General features: G+C 32.8%; 3 protein-coding genes across 4 annotated transcripts in view; all 3 read left to right on the top strand.

The window, feature by feature from the left end:
• Positions 1 to 11765, top strand: part of Pstk (Phosphoseryl tRNA kinase) — a 34291-nt gene extending 22526 nt beyond the window's left edge. Inside the window, exons 2-10 of one of the 2 annotated variants that reach the window (XM_080164912.1) lie at positions 379 to 431; positions 566 to 688; positions 1035 to 1176; positions 1702 to 1804; positions 4478 to 4560; positions 4883 to 5013; positions 5380 to 5436; positions 6316 to 6374; positions 7189 to 7900. In XM_080164912.1, coding sequence (XP_080021038.1) covers positions 386 to 431; positions 566 to 688; positions 1035 to 1176; positions 1702 to 1804; positions 4478 to 4560; positions 4883 to 5013; positions 5380 to 5436; positions 6316 to 6374; positions 7189 to 7443 — 999 coding nt within the window. In that variant the 5' untranslated portion in view covers positions 379 to 385 and the 3' untranslated portion in view covers positions 7444 to 7900. The other variant, XM_080164913.1, reaches the window with a different exon arrangement.
• LOC145322700 (uncharacterized) overlaps positions 1 to 21477 on the top strand; it is a 97876-nt gene that overhangs the window by 22525 nt on the left and 53874 nt on the right. The gene's annotated exons all lie outside the window — the stretch shown is intronic.
• The window catches only part of LOC145322696 (cytosolic purine 5'-nucleotidase-like), an 83530-nt gene that overhangs the window by 22525 nt on the left and 39528 nt on the right, over positions 1 to 21477 (top strand). The window lies entirely within an intron of this gene.

Here is a 21477-nt window from a genome sequence, read left to right as displayed (position 1 = left end):
TATGAAAAGGCTTTAAACTAAACTTATTTCTATACCTACTACAAATTAAAATTTTATTTGTATATTATAAAGGTATTTACCTACCTAGAGTTATAACATATTTTTTTTCGAAAAAAGATAATTTGCTGTTGTAAAAAATCTAAATCTAGAAGCAATAAGAACATCCAAGGGGGGGGGGGGGTGATATCTAGAAGTACCTCACTAAAATATTAACTTAAAAACTTTTCTCAAACTTTATGATAAAAATTAGTTGAAATTTCTAAATATGTATATTGTTAACATTTATATCTGCTGCAAAATTATTATTAGATGATTGTTTAACCAGTTTTGAATTAATGTTCTAATTGTACCTGAAGGAAAGTATTATAAAATTCCAGACATAAAAATGACAGAAGATTCTGGAACTGAAGAGTGTAAAATAGCTTTTATGGGTAAGTTTTTTTTGACTTATTTTTTTTATTTTTAACAGTATAATATTGTTTATATGCATTAATTATCTAAAAAAATAATTCAATTGGTACTTAATGTTCCCTAATGTCATGTTTTGATGTTGGTTCTATTTAAGTTCTAATTGGATTACCCGCTTCTGGTAAAACAACCTTTGTTCACCAATACAAAGAGTACTTACAAAGCAAAGAGTCTAACATGAAGCTTGCCCATGTCTGTTATGATGACCTTATTCCATTAGGTAAGACTTATTTAATTGTATTGTAATGATGCAAAGAGTGTACTTTGTACAATCATACAAAGAGTCTACTATGAAGCTTTCTAATATCTGCTATGATGACCTTTTTGCTTTAGGTAGATCATATTATTTCAATATTACAAAGAATTTACTTTATACAACAATACAATAAGTGTCCTTGGTACTACCATACATAGAGTAACCTTTTATTAAAAAAAATACAAAGAGTGTATTTTATGTTGAAATACAAAGAGTATATTTTGTGCTTAAATACAAAGAGTATATTTTAATTCAAAGAGAAGAATAAAAGAATCTAATGTGAACCTAGCAAATGTGTTTTTGTGTTTAGAAACTCAGAAGCAGACAGTGACAGAACCTGGATTGTGGAAGGACCTGCGGACCAAGGTACAGCAAACTGTAAACCTCAAACTTCACCAGTATATGGACAAACCCTGTAATTTAGAGTCAACTCAATTCTGTGATAAAATAAGGGAGATATTATATGCTAAGCTGTTTGCTTAAACAAATGATTATGATTCCAAATGATGTTGTTCCAGTAAATTTTGCAACAAAACCTATCTTATCTATCAGAATTTTAATCCAAAATATATGAATCTTGTATAAGTAGAGACAGACAAAAAACTGATTGTACAACCTTTTATTGATATCATTACTGTTAATAGTTTACATATAACATACCTAGCATATTGCTGTTATGTGTTTGACAGAATTGCATAAAGCAAAACTTCTAATGTTTTAAGTGTGACGTGTTGTTAATGAATTCTGATTGGCCATATACAAAAAATAAATATTCCTCTGAGCATTGCAGCCAGTTCAATTGAAAATTTTTGTTTTCAGCAAGAGGAATGTATACTCAAAAAAAATAGGCATATGTCTTTAAATGTAGCTGATGAATTGCTTTTCATTCCCTTTTTAATATAAGCTGTTGACGGACGAATATTTTAGAGTAGCTTCGTTACTTAACTTTATCAAATATCTCTAAAAACAACATATAGTTTTGGTAACAAGGATGACAATGACAAAGATGGACAAGGCAGGCTTCTGATTATTATAGATGATAATAATCATTTATCGAGCATGAGATATCCTTATTTTCAGGTAAATATATATATATAATATATATATATATAGGATAAAGGCAGGAATAAGGTATAACCAATAAGTGATAAAAATCAAAATTAATATTTATGGGGCTTAAAAATGGTTGTCTTTACTACGATGTGTTGCCCCCTTTAAGTCAGCTGAAATTACCAAATATGTTTTTGGAGTAATTTAGTTGATGGTTACTGCTGGGACCAGTGGCGTGCGAAGCACTTTGTCTAGGGGGGGGCATTTTGAAGATTTTGTAAAATTTTGCCCCCCCCTAAAGCAAAGTGCCCCGGGGGGGCACTTTGCTTTAGGGGGGGGCATTTTGATTATTTGTACTAATTTTAAATAAGGGCGTTTTAAGGGGTGGGATTATTTGATTATGGGCCTTCTAGTCCTTATCCCTTCCCCCATCCCTATTTCCCATTTATATCCCCCATTTCTTCCCCCCCCCCCATCTCTTCTCCCCCATCCCTTCTCCCCACCCTGCAATGACCGAAGGGAAGGGAGCTAGAAAGCATCTTCGAAAAAAAAGTACAGAAGATAATTTAACCTTCTCCCCCCCCCCCCCCCCACTCCACAAAACATTTTTTATGGGTGGAAGGGGATGTTATAAAATCTCAGCAGGAAGGATGAAAAACCCAATTAAAAATTTTTTTTTTGGAGGGGGTGATAAAAATTAAAAACACTCATTTTGGAAATAATTTACCAAAAATTAACCTAATATGTAAAACTGATTTTAAATATTTCTTTATTGTATGACAACAAGGATGACAACATCTTTAAGAATCAAAGCACAAAAAATCATTAATAAGAATACAGACAAGTAGATTTAAAGAGCATCTGTTGAAATAAATATATATTTTAGGTAGAAAAAGTCACAAATCCTTTTTCCTGTATGTTGTGTGATGACAGTCAAAGTAAATTACATACTGGATGCTCGAAGCAGCGAGAAATTTTATTTTTTTAATATTATAATCCACAAAAAAAATTATCGTACCATAAAAACCAAAGATATAAAAAATAAAAAAAAATTACTTGTCCTTTCATCTACAGATATAAAAACCTCTTAGAAATATGGAAAACTTTGGGGTATAGTCTCTTTTAGGGTTAGGCAATTGGCCCCGCAGGAGCTATAAATAGGTGAAAACCTACTGTGAAAATACGATGAAATGCACCTTAAGAGGCAATGTCACAAAAGGGACTATACCCGAAATTTAAAAGTGCAAAAATAACCAAAAACGTCCTGAAAAGCAGTCCGACCTCCATGAATTTTTAATAGTTAATTATACTCCATAATGATGGGAATGTTAACATTAAGTTTTAGCCTTCTATCTTTAATTGCAGTTGAAAAAATCACATTTCCCCCTTAGCATTATGTACTGACAGCCATAGTGAATTATAGAGAAGCTAAAAAGTTATATCAACATATCCTACCCTCTTTAAATGGCACTTTAAAACTCTGTTAATTTTTGATTAAGTGGTGTTTCCAAAGATTTATAAGGGCGGTGCGTGAAGCACACCTAAAAATATTTACTCCCCCTTTGAACTAAAATAAATTAAAGACAACAAGAGTTGCGTATTTTATCAAGTTAGGAAATAGAGTGTAGTTAGTTTTAAGGGTTTTTAATAAAAATTGCCATAATAAACATGTCTTTTTATAAGGGTATGTACACAAAAAAAAATGATAAACTTATCCTGAAAATAATATGACATCATATATAGTTATTCATTTTGGGCTATTTATTACACTAGTCCCCAATATTTCATATAAAATTTTCTTATTCGTTGGCTCAACAACTTTGGGGTCTTTAATGGAATTTTGATTGGTTGGTTGATGTCGAGTTTCAATACATTTCATCCACTAATTGTAATCTATATAAGGGGTAATTTTGTGTATCATCATTGGGGATGTACAAAATTTCTTTGGTAAAAAGTTTGTATTATACAAAATAAAATACTTCCTATTACCTGGTTTGTTATGTTCAATGAAAAAAGATTATAACTTAATTTATACACTAATTAAAAAATTTGTTAAGGTTAAATAAGTAATAACTGTCTGTTTGGCGCGAAGCGCCAAAAATTTTTTTGTTGAGTATTTCTTGATCTTTTTTTGGAAACTGGGATAATTTTGCTTTTTGTAGGGTAGGGGGCAAAAAGGGGCATTTTTGTTGACCAGGGGGGGGCAAAATGGGGCATTTTTCAACATTTAGGGGGGGGCAGGGGGGCGGTGGCTAGGGGGGGGCAGGGGGGGGCGTTTTGGTCGCTAGGGGGGGGCGATTGCCCCAAATGCCCCCTTCGGTTCGCACGCCACTGGCTGGGACAAAGGGAATGGCAATTGATTCAATTTTAAGTTCTACATTTTAGCGGCATTCTGTGCTAGTACCGTAAGTCTTGAAATTAGCCAAAATAAGAAAAGTTGCATTGTTTCTAGTACCTAAAGTCCAAAAACAACCAAAATAATGAATTTTAGATCCATTGTCCCATCCCTTTATTCCTGGAGATATGACAATGGAAAGAATAATTTGCCTTAAAATATTTGATTAATACAAATGCAATATTACAATATCTAATAATTTGAATATCATAATTTTGTGATTTAAAAGCATATATAACAGTACCTAGATATTTAAAATATTTTAAAGAGTCATTCACTTTACAAATAATATCATTGATCTTATTTAGATGGCCAGAGATCAAGAAATAGGTTTTTGTCAATTGCATTTAACAACAGAGGTTCAAACTGCACTTAGGCTCAATGAAGAAAGGTAATAGAAATTTTTTAAAAAATACGAGCGTTAGATCGACTTAATTAAAATAGGGAGTTCTCTTATTAGAACACTTGTAACATGATTTTAAATTGTCCCTCTATTGTTAAAAGATGTTGAACTAATCTTTAAATTAAAGTAAGAGGATGTCTCTGTGTGTCATGTTAACCGTAGGACCGTAATGGTTCTTCTTTGCAGTAAAGGGGATTATAGGTCCAGAGATGAAGTATACAAGTTTTGGGGTACGGTACATCCACCATCCCAAGAGCAATCGCCCCTGGTAATAAAAATAACCTCCAAAAAATGTATTTTCTTAATCTAGAATCCATCGGGTGCCAGATGAAGTGATAACCCGAATGTCAAGTTCATTAGAACCACCGGACCCTTTTAAGAATTCTTGGGAAAAGTTCTCATTTGTTATTAAATATAATGAAGAAAAGAAATACGATTTTGGTGAGGATTTATTTAAGTTGTCTAGAATTGGATCATAGTTAAAGACGTTAAAAATAGTATACAAAACATTAATAGTAGTTAGTGCCTTTGTCAATAATAAGGTGGTGACTTAAAATGTTAAACAAGGTTCTCAGAGCATTTTCTTTAACTTTTGTTGAACTAATTCGTCATGTATCCATAATTTCCTATCCTATCCTAACTAATGCCTCTTTTCTCATTTTATTTAAAAAATAAGAGGGGGGGGGGGGGAAGTGTTTAACTACGCCATATGTTTTGTCTCCTGTAACATGTAAAAGTACTGTTAAGTGGTACATTAGTTTTTCCTTGCGGTGTTAAATTTAGAATCAATAATTTCATTTATTTCAGAAATTTTGTCCAGCATAATAGAGACGGTATTTAAATATCCAGAGAAACCTTTACCAGGAACCAATGTCATTTATTAAATTTTCAGCTATTATCCTAGTAAAGGGTGTTTTAAAAAAAAACAATCGCTTCACTCTTTTCATTTAAACCCTACAGTTTTGGTCAAAAACTAAGAAAAAAATGACCCAAATCATGTCCAAGCAATGACAATAAGAAAACACTAATGAAGTTTGATTTTACTCACCTTTCCTGAGCACTACAGCTCGAGTCCTAGCCCTTGTGGAAAATATTTCTCTACGTCGAGAGTGCATATTTTATTACAAAGGGGGGAGGCGGATGTGCCACTTTTTGAAACCAAAACTAAAAGTCAACAAAGGAACTCAACTAAAAAAAGAGTTACAGGTCTGAGATTTTGCATGGCAGTTGCTTTATAGAGGTACAATATGGAACTGTGAAGAAACGGCGGCGCAACCGCCGTTTCCCGCCGAATTTTTTTTTGCAATTTCTCGGCGGTTTTCGGCGGATGCGCCGCCGTTCCTTCACTGTTCCATATTGTATCTCTATAAAGCAACTACCATGCAAAATCACAGACTTGGTTTTTTCTTGTCTGCAGCTAAGATTTCAATGACTTATAAACTGAGTTTTCTATTTTAGGGAAGCTTAATATAGATATCGGGATGGTTTTAGGCCATTCTATTTATAAAATTGATATTTAGATGGTTTAGGCTATTTTCTGTCCTTCCTTAGGTACCATTTTTATACAGAGCCTTTTAATGCTAGGGGCGAAGCCGCTTGTATTTTAAAAACTACACGGTAGAAAATAACAATATTTTCAATGATCAAATTTTTCTCATTATGCTTTTGAAGACCAACTCTTTAAGGCAGACTTCCTTAATTCCTAACATAAATCTAAATTATAAATAAAAATGTTGGCCTTAGATGACTCAGCTGCAAGAGAACAAGACAGGATTATTTGTTCAGCCAATCTAATACACCAGGTGTCATTTTATTTAAAATCCATTTATAAAAAGTTTAAAGAGATTCGTTCACTGACAGAGATATGCTGTATTATATAGCTAATCCTTAAATAAAAGTAAGCGAATGTCTTTCTTCAGTGTGTCTGTCTGTAAGATCGCCTAACCGTTGAACTAATATAGATCTCATTTACAGTAAAGTTTCCTATAATCCCTTGAACTTAGGGTTAGCATCTATGTCTGTATGCACTAGAACTTTACAAAGGAACTACTGCTGTATTTGAAATGGGGAAGGGGGCATGGGAGGCATAAAAATAGCCTAAAATAATATCATTTAATAATACTTAAGCCTTAAAACAGCCACCAGCTTTATGAAAAAACGCTTCATTCTATTAACAATAGACATGGCAATCCGTCTAAGTTTTGGACCGGATTCGGTTTCTTACAAGAATCCGTCTAATAAATTGGCGGATACTCCACGGATTCTGGATTCTTATTTTATGACGGATTTCGGATTCTAGCAATATTTTAAAAGGCTTTAAAAAAAATAAATTAAGGGATTAAATTATAACGGGTACTGGGAAGAAATAATCTAAAGCTGCGTTTTTTTTTCATATTTTCTGATCTTTCCACTAAGTGGTGTAGGTGGGGAGAGATAGGGGGGGGGGGGGGTTGATATTTGCCTTCAAAGTGGGGGGTTAAAAGAAAAAAACTCAAGACGCTAATTTTAGCCTAACAATTAAGAATTCGAATCCGCTTTAAAAAAACCGGATTCTGGATTCCAATTCCGATTCGGATTCGGATTGCCAACCCTAATTAACAAGACTTTAAATTTCAGGTAGATAAACAACTCCGAACTGTAATAAATAAATCAATGAAAACTCTAAAAGACAAGAAAACCGATGGTGCCACAATGAAACAAAAATCCACCGAATATTATAGTGCCAAACAAGAAGTACTAGAAGATTTAAAGACTGGATTTACACAACTGGATAGAGATCTGGTGGAACAAGTTAATGCTAGAAATAATGATTCTGCTGAAAAGTTGCTTTCAGTTGTTCAAGAGCTGTTTAATGAAAAGCTTAAATTGTGATAATTTTAATTGTTTCTTGTCCTTTGTATGTTCACAATGGTAAACAGACAAGAATGACTAATGACAAGAAGACAGACTAGAATGATAAATGCACTAGTGCGACGAAGTACTATAAGGACATATCTGAAGTAAAACACTGAAGGAATTTTAAATTTCACGTGCATGGTCTGGGGTAAAAATGAAAGTGCTTATTGTTATTTTTTTTTCAAATGAATGAAGTTAGAACATATTTTTTTATATATTTTATCAGATTTATTGATAAAACCTTTTTTTCAACTTTTTTCTTGTCCTAAACTATTTTTAAATGAGAATAGAAATCTTCCAAAACAAAATCTCTCTCAAAAAAAAATTCAATCCTAGAGCATTTTATTTAAGATTTTTTCCCATAATGACCCAATGACATCTAAAACAGTGATCCTTAAAAGATTTATCCTCGTAATAATAAAATATGAAATATTTAAGACTTAAAATGCACGCCCGGACCTCCAGCCTTCTGACCATCCTTTCCTGTACCTTTCAACTATCCAGTCTTCTCACATCATCCTGCCAGTATTATGCTGCTAAATCCTGCCAGCTTGGAGTGTCACTTGCCTCCAGAAGTTGCCAGCTTGGAGCCTACCTTGTGTGGAGTCAGGTCCGGATGTGTCTGATAATGCTTGACTGCTGGTTTCAGCTGACTATTTTAACATATGCACATCTTTACCAGGTAAAATCATGGAATAAATATATTTCCACTTAACTTTAAAGCCTAATAAAAAAGCTATCCTGTGCTTTTCCTCAAATTGCCCATCAAGCACTGAATCTCCTCTCCCCCTCCCTCAATTTTTTTTATAAGGTGGGGTGTTTTTTTTCTAACCTCTGCTGGGGGCCCTAACTCTGCCGCCGGTCAACCCGTTATAACCAACCTAAACTAATAAAACCACAAATTAAAAACTATATTCTTCCCCCTTATTTAAAATATATCCTATAAAATGGGGTGGGAACGGTGGTTTATTGAACAGGGCACTTTAGGGGAAACAGCAAGCATTATTTAATTGGCATTTAAATAATATTCTTAATAGAAATAATCTTTACTTAAATAGCTGAAAAGGCAAAACTTTTCTTCGGCCTCTTGCCTTTTTAAATTAAGAAATGCGATTGGCGAAGATTCTATATCATAATAGCTGTCTATTTTTAGTTTCTGTTGACTTTCTTGTACATTATAATGATGATATTCTGCCTGAGTGTTGGACTCAAGTCTAAAGTTGAAAAGACTCAAGCTATGCTCTTGAAAGAGAAGGTATATTATTAGGATATGTTCGTCCGTCCTTCTGTCCCATTTCCTGTACATGGCAATATTACTCTATCATTTATTAAGCGAAGATTTTCTACATTTAGGGTCGTCTGTCAGTCATTAACTGACAGGATATAACGTTCATTTTGCAATGTTTTATTTAGGGTTCCGGTTGGCAATCCGAATCCGGAATCTGTTTTTTAATAGCGGATTCGGATTCTTAATATGTAGGCTAAAACTAGCGTCTTGAGTTTTTTCTTTCAACTCCCCCTTTTTGAAGGCAAAGATTATCATCATTAAATATAAAATCTTTTTAAATCTGGTTCGATTCTCGGAAGTGAATTATAAAGAACACCAAGAACATTAATTTTAAGGACATATGTAGCACTTAATTTTTTTTTAAAAGCCTTTTAAAATATTGCTAGAATCCGGAATCCGAATCCGGAATCCGCCAAAAATAAAAATCCGAATCCGGTCCAAAAATTTGACGGATTGCCATCCCTAGTTTTAATTGCCTTATCTCGTTTTCAAACTTGGCATTAGGATTCCTGTAATAGTTCGGTATAAGTTAGAAAGAGTAGCACCTCAATAATCATCACAAAAAAGGTTCACACTAAACATGTAACTAGCCTATTAACTTGTTTTCTTGCATTTGATTCCTATTACAACCTGCCATAATTTTTATAACCTAAGCATCTTGGATCACCCAAGAAAAAGCACAAAAATCCATTAATATTGAATAGTAATTCATATTTAACTTTTAGTTGAAGTACATTAGTGAAGACATTAAGAACAACAATTCCTCCGACCAATCCACAGACCAAGAAGAGTCTGGCTACCTGTCTGGATATCTTGATGATGCTACCGAGACAGAAAGAGATAGCGAGGATGTTTCTTCGTCTGACAACGATAATACTGAACAGGAGCAAACAATTGATGAATATTTGTGCTTGATTAATAACAATGTATCTGCTATAAAGAAGCCTAGGGATGACATTAAGGATTTATTTGATGCTGAAGTTTCTGTTATGGATCATGATGATGATGATTGTAGAGGTAGCAACAGTTCCATGATTTGCCAGGTAAAATAATTGGGAGATTACTTTGTAGTTATTGAAGCTATTCTTTAATTACAATAATCCGTGTGTACTGTGTATGTATCTATCGTTTTGGGTAAAACTTCATTTTTTTCGGTTTCAAATTACAGAAGGGGTAATTGTGTTTTTCATCAATTTATCGTTCATTGTCTTATCCCTTATCCCTGTTTGCCATAATCATTTTCATATTTAAGGTTGACAATGAAGACTCCGAGTATCTGACCACTATTGATGACTTTGCTGATCAAATCAGCAAGGATAATGCTTTTAATCAAGGAGAGAATAAAGGAATGAAAATAATATACAAACTGTGGTGTGTATTAAAGTTCATAGAGGAGCATAGACCTCCCCTCCCAATTATTTTGCAATTAAATGAAAGTGGGGAGATATTTCTACGTTTGTTTGTTTATTACTCTTGGTTAGGATAGGTTAGGCTATACTGGGCATAAGAAAAGAATACCCCCTTCCAATATTCTTAACTAGGGGCACTTGAGGAGAGGAGAGTCGAATTTTATAACCCAGTTTATTATTTTAGATTTTAAAAGAAAAAGTAAAAAAAAGTGTTTTTTTTTTGGGGGGGGGAGGTTTTTTCTAGGGACAATTACTCTTCGGAGGGTGGTGGTACCCTCCCCCCAAATAGTTATAAACCTTCCCGGGACTTATGAGAAGCTACCTTTTCAAGGAGAACCCGATCGGTTCAGCGGTTAGCAAGATCCTTCGGTACAAACACACAGACAAACAGAGATCCTGTTACTCTAGTATAAGGATACCCAATTTAGTTGGTTGGAAGGGAAAGTAAAGATGGGGCACAAAAGTTAAAGTTCCAAAATAATATGCTGCATAAAGCAGTTTACCTCAAAAGGTTTTAGTCCAGCTAAAATCAATAAGATTCGGAAACCATCCTGGAAAGCACAGTATTTTAATTTAACTTATTTCTTTTATTCGTAACTGTAGACAAATTGTTGAACTCGACATGTAGACCAAGATCCCAGGAGGGGGAGGAGGGAGGTAATTATGACAGTACGGAGGAAACTGATAAACAGGAATTTGATTATAATATGGATAAATTAGCGGATACGCCCCTAAGAGGCCACTAGGGGCAACTTAACTGAAGGGAGATGCCAGGGGGGAATTCAATCCACTACTTTTAATTTTATTTTTTAAGGGAATTTAAATGGAGTTGATTTTTTGTAACTTTAAACCTACGCTGAATTTTAAGGAAGTTTCACTATAAAGTAGAACCATTTCGGTTCTGCGGTTATCGAGATCCTTCGGTAAACAACACAAACAGATAACCATCAGGTTACTTTTATATAAGAATACACTTTTTGCCATTGATATTTTATCCATATTATAATTTTTTTAAAATAGATTGATGATTTTGAAGATGAGCATGACTATATTGAAGTTTTTACTGGCAGCATCGCAGCTGTGGACGACAGCATTGTAGCCGTGGATGACAGCTGCTCTCCCGACACTGACCTACACCAGTTGGATCTACTAAATGTCAGCAATTTTTAAAGGACCTTCCTGCTTTTAAAGTAGCTGCGCTACTTACAAAATTTTGTGCCATTTTTTTATCTCTTTATGACAGTGAATATTTTAAACTTAATTTTATGTAAAAATTATGGAAATTTTAATGAAAAAGGTGGAAAAATCTTTTTAACCTAAAATACTTTAAAAATAACCTGAGAAAATGAAAAAAGTTCAAATAATATAAACTAAATCTGTGATAGATAAAGAATTTCTGAGCTTTTATATGAATATAAATTATGTGATACATTTTTAAAATAAGAAATATGAACTTATAATAACTAACTAACTATGCCGGCTGTGCTTTTTTATATATTTAATTATATGTGATTTTTATTTATATAGACTAATATAGGATATTTATAATCAAAATGATAAAATATTTATTTATTAACCAAATATATGAATTATAAACAAAATTAATTTTTCCTTCTGAATAGGGATGGCAACATTCATAAGCGAAGCATTCTATTTATAGATAATGGCGGACCGCCCTCTAGAGGCCTCTAGGGGCACTTGAGGAAAGGGTTGATAGGGGAAAGTCAATCTTCCATTTAATTTAGTTTAAAAAGAAATACAAAAAAATGGAGGGGCGCTACTTTTCCTGGGGCAATTTTTCTGGATAGGGTAAAGATACGCCCCCCCCCCCCAAAAAAAAAAATGGTCATAAACCTACCCTGTCGGTCCTGCGGTTAGCCAGATATTTAGCTTCAGGCATCCTGTTACATTTATATAATAATATTTTTATTTTATCAAGACATTGTAATAGAACATTTAAATTTGTCTTGGTAACTATGCTAAAAACAAGGACTACAACATACGTAAAAGCAAAGCTTATCAAATCAGACAAACGAACATGGATATTATAAACTAGCGGCTACGCCCCAAGAGGCGCGCGTCTAGGGGATGAAGGGGTTAGTCAACCAATTTCATATTAATTTAGGTCTTCAATAAATAAGGAAAAAAATTATTTTCGGTTGGGTATATGGAGCGAAAAAGCTTCACTATAGAGGAGAACCATACCAGTGCTGTAGTTAGCGAGATCTTAGCTACAGATAGACAGACTTAATGTTATTTTCATATAGGTATTCATTACCACATTAATTAATTCTATAGTGATTCTTTCCATTTCCGTCCTGAATAATTACAAAATAAATGAGTCTAAGGAATAAATATAGAAAGTCCAGATGATCAATCCAGTAGGTAGTTTAACTAATAGGAACGTAGTGTAGGAACAATCCAACCACGTAAATGGACATTATAGAACTAAATTCTTTTTGTGTTGTTGAATTATAATTTTCGTCTTTGTTTATGCTTTTTATAGAACTAGCGGCTTCGCCCCTAGCCTCTAGAGGCTTTGCCCTAAGAGGTTTAATCTAACCAATTTTTCGTATTTTAGATTAAAAAGAAAATTGGGGGGGAGAGAAATTTTTTTTTTGGGGGGGGAGAGGGGGTAGTCGACCCCACTATTTTAATTTTAGTTTTAAAAAGAAAAAAAATATTTGGGGGGGGGGGGTATTTTTCATTTTTGGGGGTGTCCCACGCCCCAAGAAAATAGTTATAAACATTCCCGGGACCTATGAGAAGCTACCCTGTAAAAGAGAACCCGATCGGTTCAGCGGTTTACGAGATCCTTCGCTACAAACAAACAGACAGACAGACATTGTTCTACTTTGTATTATAGATATTTCAGGCCTACTCTATAAAACTAGGGATGAAGCTGGGATAGAAGAGACAATGGACTGTAAAGTAAACTTACTGGTTCCAAAAGATTCATAAATATGTTTTCTTATTTGTAAAAGATTTGTTAGAGATAATACAATGGACGGTAAATTAATTTCTCGTATTCATTTGAATCCGGTGGATAGGAACCGGTTCTCATCCATACGAAAAAACTATGTCTAGCATCGTATTATATCCAGCTTTCTACGAATATAAAAATGTACTATCAAAAGATTAAAACCAGTTTCTTTAGCCCGTGCCTTCGGCACCTCGGAACTAAAAAAACTGGTTTTGATCCTATAATTGTACATTCTATATCCGCGCGGAAAGCCGTTTATAATGCGATGCGGGAAATAACTATTACATTCTCAATAATGATCAAAGAAGGTGTATCAACTTTTTCACTTTTTATTTAAGATAGCTAGTTCTTTTAGTAAGTAGTAGATGTAAATTTTTCATAGAATTCAGATATGCACTCGGTTTTTTGTAGACCTCTTATTTTTTAAGTAATTTAAGTTTTTTTAAAAAAATTAAGTCGATTTTAAGGTACTAAAATGCAACGAAAAAAAGGAAAAAAATGGCCATTATGAACAAAAATAGTAAGATCTTTAACTTGAAACCTTACTTTTTTAATTTTGTCAGGTAATTATTGAAAAAATTGATTTTTTAAACCCACAAGAATAAAAACTTTGAACTTAATTTTATCATTTCACAGGTAAAAAAAATATGGGTTCATATATACCTTTAGAATCAGAAAAATATTACGAATCCATTGTAAGAAAAATTGAAAAAAAGTAAAAAAAAATACAAAATGAAAAAATGGCCTATTGTATTTTGTTGTACAGGCAACACTTTCGTCATCCCCTAGTTACCCCCTCTTTACCCCCTTCCCATTTCTATTCTCAATTCAAAAAATAAGGTGGTTGCCTGTATAATATAATATAATATTTTCATATAATTCCTTTTATTGTAGTTTATAAACTATATTGTAAACTTTTTATTTCAATTTTGCTTAGAATGGATTTGTAATATTTTTCTCATTCTAAACAGTATATATAATGCCTAATTCTTATGCCTTGGTAATGATAAAATTTAGTTCAAAGTTTTTATTCTCGTGGGTTTAAAAAAATCGTTTTTTTTCAATAATTACTTGACAGAATTGAAAAAGTAAGGTGTCAAATTAAAGATCTTACTATTTTTGTTCATAATGGCCATTTTCTTTCTTTTTTTGTTGCATTTTAGTACCTTAAAATCAACTTATTATTTTTTTTTAAAACTTAAATTACTTTAAAAATAAGAGGTCTACAAAAAAACCGATTGCATATCTGAATTCTATGAAAAATTTTACATCTACTGCTTACTAAAAGAACCGGCTAGCTATCTTAAATAAAAAGTGAAAAAGTTGATACACCTTCTTTAAATTTGTTTTTGTTTGAAATATTTAGACACAACAAATTGGAACCAACCAAACTTTAATAAAAAAAACCCAAAGATTTTAATTTATCCAATTAGTGAATTTTGGGTACCAGTATAATTTACAGTTCAATGTGTCCCCTTCCCTGTTATTTGTTGGCTTAAAACTTTCGGTACTAGATTTAAATTATGATTGGTTGATTCAAAACTAGGAGTGTCTAAATTTTCCAATCAATAGTTTACGAAAAGGTTAATTTTGTTAATTATCATTGGGGATATCAATTTATTTATTGTCCATTGTCTTATCCCTTAAGATCCCTGGGATTAAGTAAAGATATAAGATAATTTAGAATTGCAAAATAAAGGATTAAACTTCTTATACACTTGAAATTTGATAGGTTTAAAGCATTAAAATGCTTCGTGAATATTGGCGTAGCCAGATGTGGATTTATGGGGTAAGGTATTGTCCTCTTAGAATTTTTTTTTTCAATTTTGAAAATTTGAGTATCCCCCCCTCCCCGACAGGAAACTATGAACTCTGGCCGCAGTGCTCGGCTCCCTAGCCTGCCTAGCCGCAGCGCTCGGCCCCCTTGCCTGCCTAGCCGCAGCGCTCGGCTCCCTAGCCTAAAACCTAACCTAAAATAGTTGTTCGTCGTTGCTAAGAGGATAACGCAATTCTATTTCCTGATATTTGAGGCTATCTACCTTTTAATATAACTATCTATTCTACAAAGTATCTATCTCTATTTGACATACAAACTCAAATTAAAAAGACAAGGATAATAACATCCAAAAAAGCTTAGCCTTAAATATCGGATGGCCAAACAACGAAAATGAATATTTCTTCTTTATTCTGGTTACAGATTTGCTGCGCTTTCAAAATTTTACTATTTTGTTGCATGAATCTCCTTTTATATAATTTAATCATACCCCTACAGACACAAAATAGAAAAGCTTCGCTTTTCTAAAGTATTATAAAAGCTCAACTTTTTGTTCATCTTAAAAATTCAAGGTAAGCTGAAATATTTGATGAAAAAAAGTTTGAAAAATGCATGGATCTTCAGGTACAAGACAGTGAATAATAATGAGCCCGCGACATTGAATCAACACGTAGCGCATCCGCTCATCGTCGGGGGAGGTGATAGGTTCGAATCTCGGCTTAACACCGCGTCATAACTGAAGACGATAAAATAGATTTCATTGCTACATTAATAGTTAGAGTAGGGGGAAAGCCTTGGCCTAAAACATGAACATGCAAAGTTAGGACTTCTCAAGTGTTTGGACAGAAAAGGAGACATTATCTCCCCTTGGTTATCCTGGGTTGTTGGAGTGATGAACTATGGCGTTTGAGGTTGATGGACCTTGGGAGTTTCATGGACAGCATCTCCGCACGTATAAGGTAAGTGAAAGGATAATAAAATATAAAAAAAGATAACACTTCTGAAGATTAAATTAATGATTAAAAAGTTTGGACACTACTTACTTACTAATCAAAATTCAATAGAAGTACCCAAATAAGATAAAAACTCTGGGTAGCCGTGTAACTTACAGTCCAATGTCCCCTCCCTCCCTGGTAAAATTGTCACTTATTGTAGGAATGATTGAAATAAAAGAGGTCAATGTTATATTTTTCTCAAAACTATTAGCCCTGCGTCGCCACTAGTCTATATGCATTCTCATAGAGGTTCAAATTATATGAAAATTACTGAGAACACAATAAACCACTTAAGAAATTTTAAATGTTCCATGAAAAGTGTAATAAATTAGTCCCAACTAAAATTCTAAACTAATTGGCCTAGGAATTGCCAAGACAATATCATACTAATAAATTTATCTCAAAGTATTTAATTATTCATAGTGTTTAAAATATACTAACGTACTTTCTAGTAATACTTACAAAGTTGCTACTCTTTTTTTTAATTATGCCTAAATGTTACAGGATCATCATCCAAAGGTAAAGATCTATTCATTGCCGACGTAACGACCTTATTATACAAGACTTAACCAAAAAAAATGTGTGTCAACAGAATGGTTCCAGGTATAACTGGGAAAGGATCCTGTGTGCAGTGTGTAAACCTGTACCAGACAAACTCCAGAGACAGCCAGAAAATTCCAGCTTCACTTCATCAGGAAACAACCAAAATCCTGCACAAAGTTTGAATTTGGTGGGCTGGCGCATTTTCGCCAGGGAGGAAGGGGGTATTGGACTGTACATATATAATAATACTGGTTCCTGAAGTTAAAAACAACATTGAGAACTTATTCTTAATTTTGATTAGTTGGTTCTAAACTAGAAGTGTCTAAACTTATCAACCAATAATCTAAAGACTGAGTAATTTTGTATCTCTTCATATTGGGGATGTACATCAAGTAGTGGTCCATTGACTTATCCCTTAAGCTCCCTGATTTTCAGAGATAAGGAGATGATATCTGAAAATTTGATCAAATCGGCGACCGCAGCGTAAAACGTAGCAAAGGAGGTGGTAGGTTCGAATCTCGGCCGAAACTGCGTCACAATCAAAGACATTTAAAATTCACCAAAAGTGTGCAGCTATTATCCTATTTTATAAAGCAGTAAAGTTTTTTTCTGAAGCTTAAAATCTCAATAACTACTGAACATGATTAGTTCTCTGTTTAAGGGAAGTTTCACATAGTTCATGTGATGGTTTTAGGCCATTCTATTTTCAGAGTTAATTATTGGGGTGGTTTAAGGCTATTTTTCTAGTTCTTAAAAAAGATTTCAGGACGATTTACAATAATGAAGAATCTCTCCAACCGATATCTCGGGACCTATAAGTAGCTTTCTTAAATTAGAAATCACAATCGGTTCAGTAGTAACAGAAATCTTAAGCTACAGACAAGAACTCCTTACTACTTTATACTATATGATGTATTTGTCTATCTTTATATCTAAGTGTATCTATCTACTCTTCTATCAAAGTATCTATCTATATACTAAGTATACATATATCTGTAATGTCTTCAAAACAAAAGATGAAATAAAAACTTTAATAAATCTATCTATTAATATTATATACTAGACTATATAAGTTTGAAGGAATTTTAATTAATATAATAGATTTGAAATCTGCATAAAATTTTAAGGTTTTTTTTATAAAATTCGTTTTTTATATAATTCTTTATTTAAAGGCGCAAATACGATTTAAGTTAATTAATTTTGACATCTGTGATTGGTGGATTGAAAACTATCTGCGCTCTGATTGGAGAAGCTTAAGTGTCGTACATCATTCAACCAATTAGAGCGCGGGTAGGTTTCAATCTAGCTTTTCTATTGGTCAAAATAAATTAACTTAAATCGTATTTGCGCTGTTAAATAAAGAATTAAATGAAAAACGAATTTAATAAAAAAAACCTTAAAATTTTATGCAGATTTCAAATCTATTATATTAATTAAAATTCCTTCAAACTTATATATATAGTCTATTATATACATGTCTATCTTTATATCTATGTGTATCACTGTATATGTCTATCTATCTATTTAAGTATCTATCTATCTACTAAAAATACATCTGTAATGTACCCAAATCAAAATATAAAATAAAAACTTTAATAAATCCATCTATAAATATATGTTTATGTCTATCTTTATATCTATCTATTCTTTTGTCTAAGTATCTATCTATCTAGTAAGTTTACATCTGTAATGTACCCAAATCAAAAGATGAAATAAAAACTTTAATAAATCTATTTATATCTATGTATTTTAGTGTATCTATCTACTGTTCTATCAAAGTATCTATCTATCTACTAGGTATTCATCTGTAATGTACCCAAATCAAAAGATAAGGTAGAAACTTTAACAAATCTATTTATAAATATATGTTTATGTCTATCTTTATATCTATCTATTCTTTTGTCTAAGTATCTATCTATCTACTAAGTATACATCTGTAATGTACCCAAATCAAAAGATGAAATAGAAACTTTAATAAATCCATCTATAAATATATATATAAATGTCTATCTTTATATTTAAGTGTATCTATCTACTCTTCTATCTAAGTATCTATCTATCTACTAATCATACATCTGTAATGTACCCAAAACAAAAGATAATGTAGAAACTTTAATAAATCTATCTATAAATATATGTATGTATATGTCTATCTTTATATATATCTATCCTTCTATCAAAGTATCTATCTATCTACTAATCATACATCTGTAATGTACCCAAAACAAAGAATGAAAGAGAAACCTTAATACGGAGGTCTTTTGCGACTCCGGACAATAGACAATTTATAGAGTAGCTGTTTCAATCATTTCTATTCTATTTAATATTAGAATACTATAAGGAGGGCGGAATGGTTGGCAAGGACGTCCAAGAGGGGGGGGGGTGAAGTGGTGATTACCCCCCCCCCCCTCCCATTCAAAATTTACCCCTACCCTGGGGGTGCCGTAGTCACCCTCAACCATTTAGGATGGGGTATTTACCCCCCCCCCCCCCAAACAATTTTGGGGGGGAAATAATCCCCCCAAAATGAATAATCCCTAACCAAAAAAAAATTTACTACTAAATATTTCATAATTAGGTAGGTACATTTTTACATTTGTGTTGGAAGTATAATAGTATGTTTCGTTTGTGAATTCGAACCTTTATCCCTTCTATCTTTCCTTATCATTATTGGTAGTATAGAGAGCGGCTAAATTCAAAAGTTCATAAGTGTGTGCGGCATTTCAAACAATAAATGCGCATACCAAGCCTAAAACAAAGCCCATGTGGCCATCTTATTTTTTCCGTTGGACAGTGCGGAGTTTCTGTGTATGAAAAACTATGTTTCACAATGAAATGTGGTGTTATCTGTGCTGAAAATACCTTGAGTGCTTCCCGGTTTGACATGATCAAATGACTCGGTAAATATTTATTTCTTTTAAGCATTTTAAATAGAATAGAATGATATCTTAAAGAAGGCAAATTAATTTCTTTATTTTCATTAAAATTAGACCATGTAATTGATTTATTTTTGTATTAGAATATTTTTATAGTAGTCTATGATGATTTTATCTATGAATTATAAACTCGCATTAAGTTTTGATTTAATTTTAAACTTTAATCTTTAAGCAAAAAGAACCCTAACTTTTTATATGTTTTTGAAATATAAATTCGAAATCACGAAACCTTTTAGAAAAAGACGATTATGTCCAAATGAAAAAAGATTTATTTTCTTTTATGAAATATTTAACATTTTAATATTTGATTATTAATTTTGTTATTTTTTATTTCAGCGTTGACCATTTCATACAATAAATTGTATTAGTAACTACGCTGGTTTTGATTCATGTGGGAAGTAGCAGGTTTAGTACGTTTGTACTAAAAGATCTCATACACGGCCAGGCAAAAGCCGTTGTACCAAAACAACATTATTAAATTTCCCCCCCAAAAAATTTTACCCCTCGGGTTAAATTTTGGAGGGGGTAAAGAAAATTAACCCCTGCCAACAGATTTCAGGGGGGGTAATTACCCCCTCTCCCCCTTCCTAAGCAAAAAATTGAGGGGGGTAAAAAAAATTTGAGGCATTCCCCCCCCCCCCCCAAACCAAATTACCAATCTTAATAAAATCTTACCCCCCCCCCCCCAAAAAATAAAAAAGCTTGGAGGCCCCTGATAGTTGGGCTGTAAATTACATTGGTACCCAAAGTTTTATAAAGAACGTTTTCCTATTTGTTGGCTTCAAAACTTTGGGTACTTGTTGTGTCTAAACTTATTAATAATCTACAGAAGGATTAATTTTGTGTAATATTATTGGGGATGTATGTGTATAAATAAATTTTTGGTCTATTGTCTTACCCATTAAGAACCCTGGATTATTATGATTGAACCGCCAGAGGTAGTGTTTAAACGGTACCCAACGTTGCTTAGACAAATGACAACGCAGTCCTTTCCCTCAAAACGACTATCAAGCACAGATACCCCCCCCCCCCCCTCTTAGTTTTTTAATAAAATAGAAATAGAAGGGTTGTAGTTTTTTCCCTATGCCTAAACTCTGCGGGGGTTACAACTGCGGAGCCCTAACCTGCGGGGTTAACCTAACCTACCAAAACTATTAGGAATACCATAGAATTATATAATGACATAAATATGCATTGGAAAAATTGTAGAATACCAATACGATAAACTATAAGGACAAAAAAAGAACAAAAAGTTTTCTATGATGTATTTGTCTAATATCGGACTAGCTGTATGATTTTCTCTCCTTTAATCTCTCTTTTTCCTTATTTCTCTTTCTCTCTCTCTCTCTCTAATTCTCTCTCCTTCTCTCTCCCTCTCTCTAAAAGTGTGTGTGTCTCTATGTTTGTAATAGGTGTTCAACGGAGAATGTGTGTGTGTGTGTGTGTGTGTGTGTGTGTGTGTGTGTATTTGGGTGTGTGTATAATATGTAAGTGTGTGTGAGTTTGAACGGAGAATAAAAGTGAATGTGAGTGTGTGTGTGTGTGTGTGTGTGTGTGTAGATTCTAAGCTGACAGTATAAGATATAGATTAGTTTGAGTTTAGTTTAGGACCAACTACCCTCCGAGGACGTCAGTATCTTAGAGAGTCCTTTTTTTGTAATTTGTGCTTATTATTATATAGTGATTGTATATTTTTACTTTCTTTTTAGTTATATTTTATACATTAAATAGTTTTTTTTTATGAAAAATGCTTTCAAAACTAATTTATTATCAAACAAAAATGGTTTTCGTATGTCTTTTATTGTAACCTATGACCTAGAGTTTTTACAAATATGCGTATCATATATCCTATCCTATTATATAAAGTAGTAAGGTTATTTTTTGCCTGTAGCTTAAGATTTCGAAAACTACTGAACCAATTGGGTTCTCAAAATTAGGAAAGCTTCAGAAAAAGTCCCGGGGTGGTTTTAAGGTATTATAATTTCATATTAAAGTCTAAGGATGGGTTAAGGTTAAAATCGTAACGTAAATGAACTTTTGGATATATTTTTTTTAATGCATATTAGGTTAGGTTAAGTAAAT

The sequence above is a fragment of the Acartia tonsa genome, chromosome 6 (genome assembly GCF_053477335.1).
Source record: "Acartia tonsa isolate MP-2025a chromosome 6, ASM5347733v1, whole genome shotgun sequence".
NCBI classification, from domain to species: Eukaryota; Metazoa; Arthropoda; class Copepoda; order Calanoida; family Acartiidae; genus Acartia; species Acartia tonsa.
Note: the sequence above shows the minus strand (reverse complement) of the source record. Positions and strands in the feature narration are given on the sequence as shown.